Below are 12,139 nucleotides of genomic sequence, written 5' to 3'. Positions count from 1 at the left end.
AAGAGATTAAAGAGGGGATATCACTACAGATCTTACAGACATGAAAAAGACAATAGAGAATATTACAAATTTTATGCCAATAAATTTGACAGTTTAGATGACATAGACAAATTGCTTAAGAATACAATTTACCGAAACTAACACAAAAGAAATAGAATAGCTTTAGATTTATTAAAGAAATTGAATTAGTGATCAAAAAACCTTCCAGAATACCCCAGCCCAAAATGGTTTCACTAGTGAATTCTATCAAACATTTAGGGAAGAAATAATAACAATCTTACAAAAAACTCTTTCAGGGGGCACCTGGGTGGCTCAGTCAGTTAAGTGTCCGACTCTTGATTTTGGCTCAGGTCATGATTTCAGGGTCGAACTCAGCAGGAAGTCTGCTTGGATTCTCTCTCTCCATCTCTCTCTGCCTCTCCCTTGAACACTCTCTCTCTTTCGAAAGTAAATAAATAAATCTTTTTTAAAAACCCTCTTTTGGAATACGAAGGAGAAAGGCATGCTTTTCAACTTGTTTTGTGAGACTGGCATATCTCTGACACTAAAACTTACATGACACAAATACAGAAAACATTCATAAAATATAAGTGAATTGGGGTGCCTGGCTGGCTCAGTCAGAGGAGCATGAGACTCTTGATCTTGAGGTCATGGGTTCGAGCCCCATGTTGGGTGTAGAGATGACTTAAGTAAATAAAACTTTAAAAAATTTTTAAAAATATATGTAAGTGAATCAAATCCAACAATACACAAATGCATCATGAGAAAATGGATTTTATCCCAGGAATACAGAGTTGGTATGACAAGATCAATCAGTATAACGTCCTATATTTAGGTAATAAAGGAAAAAACTATATCTCAATTGATTCAAAAAAGAAAAAAAAAGCATTTGACAAAATTCAACATCCAAACTCACTGCTAACAATTGCTAACTCATGGTCAATCTAGTTTTTTTTTTTTTTTTAATTTTATTTATTTATTCAACAGAGAGAGACACAGCGAGAGTGGGAACACAAGCAGGGGGAGTGGGAGAGAGAGAAGCAGGCTTCCCGCTGAGCAAGGAGCCCGATGCGGGGCTCGATCCCAGGACCCTGATATCACGACCTGAGCCAAAGGCAGACGCTCAATGACTGAGCCACCCAGGTGCCCCTCTAGTTTTATTTTTGACCCCTTCAACTTCCTCTCCTTCCAGTATGATTTTGCAGCAAACCCTTATTGAGCCCCTGCTCTGTGCCAGGCCCTGGGCTGGGGTCCATGTACAGAGCAGCCAAAAAGTCCTGCTGCCAGGCGGTCACATTCAGGAGGGGAACAGGTAAATGGTGAATGAATAATAATTTCAGAGAGTGAGGTTACAATGACAATAATAAAAACCAATTATGGCAGAGAGTGACTTGATGGGCAAGGGTGTATGTATTGGGGGAGAGTTTATTCCAGTAGTGAAGGAAGGCCTCTTGAGGGGGTGATATTTGAGGTGATCTTGGAATGATAAGGAAAAGCAGCCATGGGAAGGATCCTCACTCAAAGCAGAGAACAGCAAAGGCCCTGCAGTAGGTCTGAACAGGACATGTTGAGTGACAGAGAAGGCCAGTGTAGCAAGGCTCAGGGTGGGCAGGTGAGACAAGGTGAGGTCTGAAGTGGGGCAGCAGCCAGCCATGCAGGAACCTGCAGAACACAGCCAGGCGATAGTGTTCCAGGTGCAATGAGGAGCCCAGAGACTCTGAGCAAGGATACTCCCTGTCCCAAAAAAATGACTTACATTTTAAGAAGGCCAGTTTGCTCCATGAAGAATGGACTGGGAGAGAGGAAGCAGGCGAGAGAGGATGCAGGATGAGAAAATGTCAGGGGCCATGACAGGGGTGCAGGCAAAAGGAAAGAATGGCCAAGGTGTGCAGAGAAGTGAGCAGATCTGCTCCTGGTGGGGAGGTGGCAGTCCAGGGCAGACTGGCTGCAAGGGGTAGGAAGGGGAGGCAGCAATGACACTGGGTGGGGCTGAGACAGAGGAAGACTGGGTGGCTGGGCAGGTTGGTGGGGGAAATCACGAGTGCCGTCTGGGCCGCCCTGCGTCAGAGAAGACAAGTTGCAATGCAAGCAGAGATGCTGAGGAGGCATCTGGATATAGGAGTGTGGTGTTGAGGCGAGAGAAGAACTGAAGGGAAGTGTGCTGGGGGGCAGGGGAAGTAGGCGTGCGTGCACATACAGTGCATCTCTCCTCTTTTCTGCTGTATTGGTTACGGAAGCAGATGAAGAATCCAGAAACAGATGCAGCGATGTTAAAAAGCTTCTATGTGATAAACTGGCATTTCACCTATGCCATGGGGTTATGAAGACTGTATGAGTTACAAGTAAGATGCTTAGAAAAGTGCCTGCCACATATTCAGTGTCCATTACATTTTTTTAAACTTCAATTCCAATAGCAAAAGAGTAATTTACCTACTAAGAGATATCCACATAACTTGCTAACCATCTAGAAAAATGTGTCAGATCTCTACCCTATACTTAAGTAAAAATACATTTCGTATTGATTAAAGATGTGCATGGAAGAAATTAAACTAGAAAAGTATGAGAAAAAGATTTGGATGAATCGTTAGTTGTCTAGTCTTGGCATAAATGAGGCTTTTTTATTTTATTATTTAAAAAAATTTTTTTAAGAGCTTTACAAATTTGCATGTCATCCTGGCACAGGGGCCATGCTAATCTGCTCTGGATCCTTCCAATTTTAGTATATGTGCTGCCAAAGCAAGCGCTACATGAGGCTTTTTTAAAGCTACCCAGGAGGGGTGCCTGGGTGGCTCAGTTGGTTAAGTGGTTGCCTTCAAGTCAGGTCATGATCCCAGGGTCCTGGGATCGAGTCCCACATTGGGCTCCCCGCTCAGTGGCGAGTCTGCTTCTCCCTCTCACTCTGCCCCTCCCCCTGCTTGTGGTTTCTCTCTCTCTGTCAAAAAAATAAATAAAATCTTTAAAGCTATACAGGAAACCCAGACCCAATAATGAAAAACATTTGACCACATACAAAGTCCTATATGGCAAAAATGCTATAAACCATGCCAAAGATAAGAGGTAAGAAAGTATTGCATTATATGTGACAAGAAGAGGATAAATTTTCCCAAGACACAAAGATCTCTTAGAAACTGATAAACCCAACAGAAGATTTCTCTTCACAGGAGAAAATGCAAAGCATCAAGGAACATGTGAAAAGAGACTTTATCTGACTAGTATTTAGGTGAACCAATGGCCATCATATCTTCTGACCCAGCTTTCTCAGATATTGATGCTGGGAGTGCACATTGCTACAACCTATTTTGGATGAGCTGGCAAATAAAAATGTGCACATCATTCCACTCTGTAATTTCTCTTTTAGGAATTCAGACAAAAGAAATAAAAAGCACCAGAATATATAAGATTTTTTGCTGTTGCAAAAATATATGTACTGACCTGGAAAGGTCTGTGGTTAAGGAAAAAGGCAAGTTATATAGTAAGGGACTTTCTATTTTTGGTTTAGCTTTTTTTGTGTATGTTTGGTTTTTTAGTGTGTGTGTGTGTGTGTGTGGTGAGAGGGGATTTATACACATCCATTTACTTACGTGTGGACATAGAGGAGAAGATACCCAACTACTAAATGCTGATCAGTCACAGAAGTAGGATGGGAAGGTGAGAAGAGCAGATGTAATAACTTTTCTTTTGAAAAATTAAAATATGTCTATACAGATGTAAATATATTTTTCTCTTTACAAACTTCTGTACCATTTTGACGTAGACAGGCCAGGTCTGAGGACCCAGAGGCTAAGGATACCTCTTGGTAAGAGGATCCTTGGCTTTGTGCAGGAGAGCAATCAGGAAGTGGGAAGTGAAAGCAGTTTATTGAATAGTGTAAGTGACAGAGTATAGCAGATGGAGAGTCTGGGAGACTCAGAAAGGAAAGGAGAGTGAGCCTCTTCATCACTTGGGGTGAGGGGTTCATTTTGGAAGGCGGTCCAGGGTACATGTTCCTTCAGGAATCCAGGGTAGGGTCGAATTCAAAGGTGAGTGACAGGTGAGTAATAGGTGTTATTTCATAAGTCATTGAAGGTGGGGGTATTGATGCCAGTGTTGGGTGAGGTTTGTTCAAATCTAATGTCCTGGAACATGTTTGAGATTCAGTTCTTCTTAGATGTTATCAGGTATTTGGATGCCTAGGACAAAACTCAAAGAATGATTAACTTTCTTGCCTCCCCCTTGGAGTGGGAACATAGCTTCTTTGGTTTATTCAGAAGCAAGGTGAAATATAATGAGCAAATGGGGCCTTGCAGAAAAACAGCAGAGATGGAGTCTTTCTAAAAATGGAATCCTTTTCAGTTTCCCTATCTCAATTTGAGTCCTTTTGGATATTGAAAATGAAGGCTAAATAAGGGCCTAGTCTCCAGAGTTTATTTTTTGAAACTCTAACAATTCAACAACAAACGGCAAACAACCCAATTTTAAAATGGGCAAAGGACTTCAATAGACATTTCTCCAAAGAAAATATACAAGTTGTCAACAAACACATGAAAGAATGCTCAACTCATTATTCACTAGGAAATGCAAATCAGAACTACAGTCACACTCATTAGGATGGTTAGAATAAAAAATAAATTTAAAAAAATAAACAAAGGTGGAAAATGAGGGTTGGGGCAGATGTGGAGAAATTGGAATCCTTGTTAAACATGGAATTACCATATGACCCAGCATTTTCACTCCTACGTGTTTATCCAAAAAAAAAAAAAAAAAAAAACACCCCAGAAAACAGACATGTTCCTAGCAGCAATATTCACAACAGCCAAAAGGTAGAAACAACCCAAATGTCCATCATGGATGAATGGATAAACAATACTTGGTATGCATACAATGTAATATTCAGTCATAAAAGGGAATTAAGTTTGATATAAGCTACAAGGTGGTTGTACCTAAAAAACATGATACTAAGTGGAAGAAGCCAGACACAAAGATCACACCTATGATTCCATTTTCAAGAAATGTCCAGAGTAAGCCCATAGAGCCAGAAAGCTGACTAGTTGTCGCCAGCGGCTGGGAGGGAGGGGAGAATGGGAAGCAACTGCTATATGGGGATGGGGTTTCCTTCTGGACGATAGCAATGCTTCCAAACTCCGTAACAGCGCTGTTTGCGCAACACCGAACTGTTAACTTTCTGCCGTGTTCCATGAAGAACGGGGAAAGAAGGTAAGCTGGCTCGTGCACGGACAGCCCTGCTCTTCCCTCCCAGGCCCGCGGCCGCGCCACCGGCGGCCTCCTTGCGGGCCGCACACCGCCTGCCCGGCCCCAACCAACACCCCGGATGGAGAATCTAGAAGGCGACGTGGGCTGAGGAAATGACAACAGGGGTACCACAGAAGACGCTATCAGGAGCGAGAAAGAGAGGCTGGCCGAACTGCCCCGAGCGGACGTCGCCACCCCAGCTGGTCACACTGCTCCGCGCAGGCGCAGGTCTGCGGCGGGTCCGCTCGGGCCCGCGGGGACGGGGCGGAGCCTAGGGGGCAGGGCCGGAGGCGAGGGAAACCGGAACTCCTCAGCCGCGGGCGCCGGTTTCCGGAAGGAGCTTGGATTCCGCGGTCCAAGTCCGGCAGCCTGCGAATCCGGCTTCCGGAGACTCCTCTTGTCGCTCGGCTTATCGGCGTGGGGGTGGCGGTAACGATGAGGCAGAAGCACTACCTTGAGGCTGCGGCGCGGCAACTACACGAGAGCTGCCCGGGCCAGGCCCGCTATCTCCTGTAAGAGAGGGGCGGGAGAGGGGAGGCGGGCGGCGGCGGCGGCGGCGGGGGTCTTCCCTCCTCCCTCACCGGTCTCCTTCTCCTTTCCAGCTGGGCCTACAGTTCGTCACACGGTAGGGAGAACGTCCGACGCTTGTGGGTCAGGCTCTCGTCGCCGCGCTCCCCTGCGTTCCGCGCAGCGCTCAGGATGACGCAAAAGAGAAATCTCACGGACCCACTGCTCTCATAAAACCCCCCAGTGGCTTCTGTTTCGTGAAAACTCCCAAATTCCCTGGACGTCTTTTCTAGTTACACTCACTTCCTTGGTGACGGCTTCTCATCCAGTCTCATGGCTTCCAAATTTATACCCCCAGCCAGGACTTCGCCCCATTCTAGGCTCATAGCCAGATGTCTTCTTGACACCTTTTGAATGTCTGTCAGGCCAAAGCTCGAGCTTTACCCCCCAACACAGTCCTCCTCCAGTTCTTCCCAATTCAGTAAATGGTAATTCCATCCTTAGAGTGAACTCAGCCCCCCAAACCCTGGGGCCATTCGTGACTCCCTAATAGCCTCCCTCCCCAAGCCACTGGCCAGCAAATACGCCTTTTGGCATATTTGAACCTAAGCTGCTTCTCACCAGTTCATCTTAGCGTCCTGGACCGAGTCAACGGCTGGGTTATTGCCAGCAGCGCTCATGCATTTCTACATCCATTCTCAATTGAGCAGCCATGTGAGCGCAGGAGAAACCTAAGCTTGATCATGTTCCTTCTCTGCCACAAACTCTCAAATGACTTCCCATGTCAGAGTAAAAGTGAAAATCTTTTTTTTTTTTTAAGTGAAAATCTTTGAAAAGGACTACGAGGCCCTACATCAAAAGCCCACATTACCTCTCCGACCTGCTCACTCAACTCCAACCACTGTTAGGCCTCCTTGCTCTTTCACAGCCTCGAAGTTGCCCTTCCTCTGCCTGGAACTCTTAGCTCACATACCTGCGTGGATTCCTTCCTTGTGTCCTTCTGCTCTCTACAGATGCCCCGCCACAAAGCCTTCGTTGGCTACCTTAACTAAGACCAGGGCAGCTCCATTGCTACTCTTTATCCCTGTCTTTTTTTCTTCCCCGCGCTACACATTTGGTGTTGCTATATTTACTTTCTGCATGAATTGTCCTTTATTCACTGTTCTGTCTGTTGTACCCAGAACTGTGCCTGGCACTTGACAGTCACTCAATAAATATGAATGAATTTAACATTTGGCAGAAGTGAGTTACAAGCACGGTCCTTAGTTGTTGTATACTTAGCAGAGTGCTCACTAACAAATAATTGTTGAATAAATCCATGGTGTGCCTACCTTCCTTTCCAGCTGCATCACCCCCACACCCTCACCTTTCCCTAATAGCTGTGCTTTCTTTTTCACTGTACTTCCACCTGAAAGCCCTTTACCAGTAATGGATGCCATCTCCAAGTACAGATGTTTGGAGTATTTGACCTTTGTCAAGCCACTTCTTAGGAGTGTTTCGGCAGGTCCATACAGAGTTTAATAGTTTCCAGGGCATTTTAATCATATTCTGTTACATTTGTCACCAGTCTTATTTTTGTCTGCTTAGGGCTCCCCTAGAATGTGAGTTATTTAAAGATAGCAGCTCTTTTACTCCTTAGTTATGACTCCTCAGCCTAACATGGTAGATGGCTGTCTTGATCGCATAGACAATCTGGGGCAAGTCTGTTCTCCTGTTACCTTGTACTGAGAGCTACCTGCAGAAAGCCTGGCCCACAAATCACAAAATTGTGAAAATGACAGTGTAATTTACTGATTCGTGATGAATATGTTTGTAAAATTGGTGAGACAGCTTTTTTTACTTAGTAACAAGTAATGAGTAAGGTAGCAAAGAGTGGGGACTTAACCTGTCTGCTGCTAAAAGGAGTGAATGGATAGAATTACAGTATTTTGCACAATAAATTAATGCCAATTTGTCTTTTTTGCAAGTTCTCATATTTTGAGTTTGCTTAAAGAGAATATATATCTGTTCATATTAAATAGTATACTTTATCACAGAATATTGGCTGTTTGAGGTAACAAAATTTTCTGATTTGCTGAATCATGAGTTTCATTTGTATTATTTCAGATGATAACATAACTTTTGAAGGAACATGTCCATACTGTTTCCAGTTGCTGGTTTTGGATAACTCTCGAGTGCGCCTCAAACCCAAGTCCAAACTGACACCCAAAATACAAAAACTTCTTAACCGAGAGGCAAGAAATTATACACTCAGTTTTAAAGAAGCAAAAATTGTGAAAAAATACAAAGACTCCAAAAGTGTATTGGTAAGATTTCAATTCCAGTATGTATAAATAAACAAGAATTTTCTTGTACTTAAAATGAGGTTGATTAAGGATCAGGCTACATACAACTCAGAGGTTTGTGACAGTATACATAGATTGTCAATATATATACATAAATTTTTTTTTAGTGATTGATGTTTCATCAAAAGTAAAACTTATTTTTAAAAAAATTTTTGATGATGTATAGTTGATATGTTATTTTCAAGTTTACACACAGTGATTTGACAATTAGTTACATTATGAAATTCTGACCATGATAGGTCAGCCTCTGGAATTAATGAAGTAAAGAGGTGAGAACTCATTTGATGGTTTTATAAATTGATTTAGACCTATATTTATAGAATATAGAATCACTAAGGTTTTGAAGGGGTCACTTAGATTTTCAGGGATAATTTGCCATGTTTTATTGGAAAACAGCTTGGAGTTCTGAGACAAAAGTTAAATGTCAACTGATTACTTAAAAATAAAATCTTTAAAATAAATAAATAAAAATAAAATGTGTTTTAAATTAAATACAAATGTTTAGCCAGTAACTTTTAATTGTAGATTTTCTCATTTTATATTTGTATCTTGTCTGATTGCTGCTGCTAGATTACAGACTCCCTGAGGGCAGCCTGTCTTACCCGCTCGTACCTAGTGTAGTCCCTTACATACAAGAATTTAATGAACATGTAATTTATTGGATTAAATTATAAGAGAAATCAGGCCCAATATTTCTTCTTTTTACGGTAGTTGACTACTTGTAAAACATGCAACAGAACAGTTAAACATCATGGTAAAAGTAGAAGCTTTCTCTCAGCACTGAAGAGCAGTCCTACCACTCCTACGAGTAAGCTCAGCCTGAAGACACCAGAGAGAAAGACTCCGAGTTCTGCAAACTTAAATCAGAAGTGTGGTTCCAAAGGCAAGAGCCCAGCCTTGATATTCAGGTATCTTAATTCGTTAAGCTATTTGCATTGCTGGTGTGAACTCTTATTTCTTCTGCTTTCCTCTGTTTAATATATACTCCCTAAATTTGCCACGCAGTTCAGGCCTTGTGCCCATTTTTTTTCCCCTCCATACCCTTTTCTTTAATGTCATATGCTCGTATATCTTTTGTTCTCACCTCTGCTTCTAACTTCCAGCTCTTTTCCTCTACTTCCAACCTCTCCCTTTGCCTGTTCCCAGCTGCTGCTAAATATATCTGCTTTATCCCCCCAACATGTCCCCACAGCTGACTACTCAAACCTGTTCATCCTCCTAAGTTCCTTCTTCCGTCAGTGAACATGCCCTTGTAGACAGTCTGACCTGAAATGGTGGTAGAGTAGACAACTACTCCCTTGGTCCTTGTCCAGTCAGTCACTAGTGTCTCTCTGTCCTTCCTCCATGGGGTTTGCATCTGTTCTCCTTTTTTCCTCCTGCTGTGTTCAGTCTGTATTCAGCTTTTGCTGGGACTACTACAGTACTTTTCTGCTTCTAGTTTCAAACTTTTCTAGTCTGATAATTTCCCTAAAGCACAGCTCTGATTAGAAGCCTTTACCATCTCACGCTACAGCATGTAGATCAAATGTTCCCGCATGGCTTCCCAGCCCTTCCTACCTGGCACCAGTGCGTCTGCCTTCTTACTTTGCCTTAATTCATCCTATGTGTTAGCAAAACTGAACTGAAGTAAACTCAGTTTACTTTCCTGCTCTAAACCTTTGTTCTTGGTATTTCCTCTGTCAGAAATTCCTGTGGAAATCTCACTGAATAGGGATTTGTCAGCTGCTACTAGGTTAACTGTATGACTGAGCACTGTACTGTAGTTGATAGTGTGTTGTAAATTTAGTTGTAGTGTGATAGTAAATTTAGTTTCATAGAAACTGGGAAATGAATTTTTGAACATTTTATACCAAAAGAGAAACTGAGTCTGGTAGTTTCTTGAACATAAACAGCAAAATTCAGCAAGGACTGAATTATCTGTTTACTGCATTGAGTTTTTTATATTGGGTTGACATTTATAAAATTGGATAAGAACTAAAATTTCAAGTCTACTTTTCTCTATATTTTGATTTAATTATTTTGATATTTGGCATGATAGGAATTCATAGAAGTTTCTACTTTATTGGATTAAATGTAGATAAAAGAGAATTTGGCATATTTAAAATAATTCACTTGCATTTAGTCCAGACTGCTGCTTAGATATATGCAGGAATGAGAGATATTTCATATTTATTGTACAGATGGGGAGTAGAAGAGGGATCAGACTTGACAAAACCTAATAAAGTTTCGTGGATGTGGAACACAATTGGAGGGCATGAAATAGAAGGAAACAGAAATACACACATAGCAGACTGGGAATCATTTATCCAGCGAATATTTTTAGAAGGCCTTTTCTGTGCCTGGCACTGTTAAGAAGTAGCGGAATATATAATTAGTAGTATAAAGTCTGCCCTATGGAGTTCAGTTCTAGGTGGGGAGATACAGTGGAGTGGCACCTGCATGTGTAGGTTGAAGTTCTTCATTTTTGAGAGAGGAAGTGGTTTTGAGCCATGAAGGAATAGGTTTTTAAAGTCCTTAGAATTGTCATGAATCTTGATGTCAGACTTAAAGGGAACTCAGGCCTGATGACACTTTACCTTTAACCTTCTTCAGGTGTGATAGAAACTTCCAGAACCACCCAGTGACCTCCTGAATGTTGCCTAAAGCCTATGTAGTAAGGTGAATGCTGGGTTCAGCCACTGCTCATTTATGGCCATAATACACAAGAGTAGAAAAGGATTCTAGTAGCAATTATTTAGGCTAAGCAGGAAAAGCATTTTTTTAAACTTACCAGTATACCTAAGTGTGGTTTTATGTTTGTTTTCAGGACACCTACATCTGGACAGTCAGCACCCACTTGCTCCTCAAAGAATGTGAGCAAAACAAAGAAGCACTTCTCTCAACTAAAAATGTTGCTTAGTCAGAGTGAATCCCAAAAGAATTCAAAGGTGGACTTCAGAAATTTCTTACTATCTTTGTAAAGGATGGGCTGTGAAAATAAATGTTTAATGCAATTTCTGAAACTAAAGTTAGTCAGAAAAACATCTTTCTTAAAACTTTTATTTATTCTGGGGCACCGGGTTGGCTTAGTCAGATAAGCATCTGCCTTCGGCTCCGGTCATGATCCTAGGGTTCTAGGATGGAGCCCCACGTTGGGCTCCCTGCTCAGCGGGGAGTCTGCTTCTACCTCTCCCTGCGCTTGTGCGCTCTCTCTCTCTCTCTTGCTTGCTCGCTCTCAAATAAATAAATAAAATCTTAAAAAAAAAAACCCAAAAACCATTTATTTATTCTTTAAGTACATGGAACCTGGGGTCCACGAACAAACTTTTCTGGGCATTTTTCAGTGTTTATGGAGAGAATACCTCATGAAAATGAATAACTGAAACCTGCCTACCTCACAGGTGGTTGTGAGGATCAAAAATATAGGAGAGGTCCTTGTAAGTAGCAAAGCTATTATGGACATTGAGTGGTCATATTGTTTTATCTTCCCTTAATTAGCAGTTTGCATTATGTCATTTTCTTTCATAAGGAAATTGAAACCTTAATGAGAGGGCCTGCTCACTCCTTTCTAGGCGTCTTCTGCTTTATTGCTAATTCAGAAAAAGGATCACGTATGCCTTGTTTTTCCACAATCATCTGCATAACTGTATTAGTAAAAGCTGAACATTAAAAAATAAAAGCTGAACATTCCTCCTGTTTTGCAGGCAAAAGTAAATATATGGAGCATTCTTAATTGTAAATCATTCTGATACCCCAGATTTCATTTTCACAACTTCCTATTGTTCCTAGTAATATTTTATCACAAGTGGCATTTTATTTGCTCTGGTGAAGACTTATTTCTAGGTCTAAAATTTAGAGCAGAATACAACATAGGAACAGTTTAGCTACGTTAAATCTCTGGAACATAGATACACTAAAATGATAGGCTAGGGTTGTATTCAACCTGTCTTTTAAAAATTCCTTAAGTAATTTAGATACTTTATAAACTGTTTCCAAACTCTCTCTGCTGTTTAAAAATTTAAAACTTAAACTTCTCCCTTTAGGGCTTGGCAAACTGAAAGGCCAAGGTTATTAACGAG

The 12,139-nt window shown here is 41.6% G+C and overlaps 1 protein-coding gene and 1 non-coding gene across 3 annotated transcripts; one reads left to right on the top strand and one right to left on the bottom strand.

The window, feature by feature from the left end:
* Window positions 1-2,634: 2,634 nt before the first annotated feature.
* Window positions 2,635-2,744, bottom strand: LOC123853300 (U6 spliceosomal RNA). Its single transcript, XR_006793084.1, has one exon. It is a non-coding gene; the product is annotated as a U6 spliceosomal RNA (small nuclear RNA).
* Window positions 2,745-5,440: 2,696 nt separating this feature from the next.
* CUNH18orf21 (chromosome unknown C18orf21 homolog) lies at window positions 5,441-11,088 on the top strand. Of its 2 annotated transcripts, XM_045886828.3 has the most exons (5): window positions 5,542-5,741; window positions 5,832-5,854; window positions 7,843-8,042; window positions 8,793-8,989; window positions 10,888-11,088. In XM_045886828.3, the coding sequence occupies exons 1-5, from the start codon at window positions 5,665-5,667 to the stop codon at window positions 11,039-11,041; spliced, it is 651 nt and encodes a 216-aa protein (XP_045742784.1). In that variant the 5' UTR covers window positions 5,542-5,664; the 3' UTR covers window positions 11,042-11,088. The 2 variants fall into 2 exon arrangements, with proteins under 2 accessions (XP_045742786.1, XP_045742784.1); XM_045886830.3 differs by lacking the exon at window positions 8,793-8,989 and having other exon boundaries at window positions 5,441-5,741.
* The last annotated feature ends 1,051 nt before the right edge of the window (window positions 11,089-12,139 follow it).

The sequence above is a fragment of the Mirounga angustirostris genome, unplaced genomic scaffold (assembly GCF_029215605.1).
Source record: "Mirounga angustirostris isolate CCGP_5_RB_7025 unplaced genomic scaffold, mMirAng1.0.hap1 SCAF_14, whole genome shotgun sequence".
In the NCBI taxonomy this organism is placed as follows: Eukaryota; Metazoa; Chordata; class Mammalia; order Carnivora; family Phocidae; genus Mirounga; species Mirounga angustirostris.
This window is presented reverse-complemented; position numbering and strand designations above follow the sequence as displayed.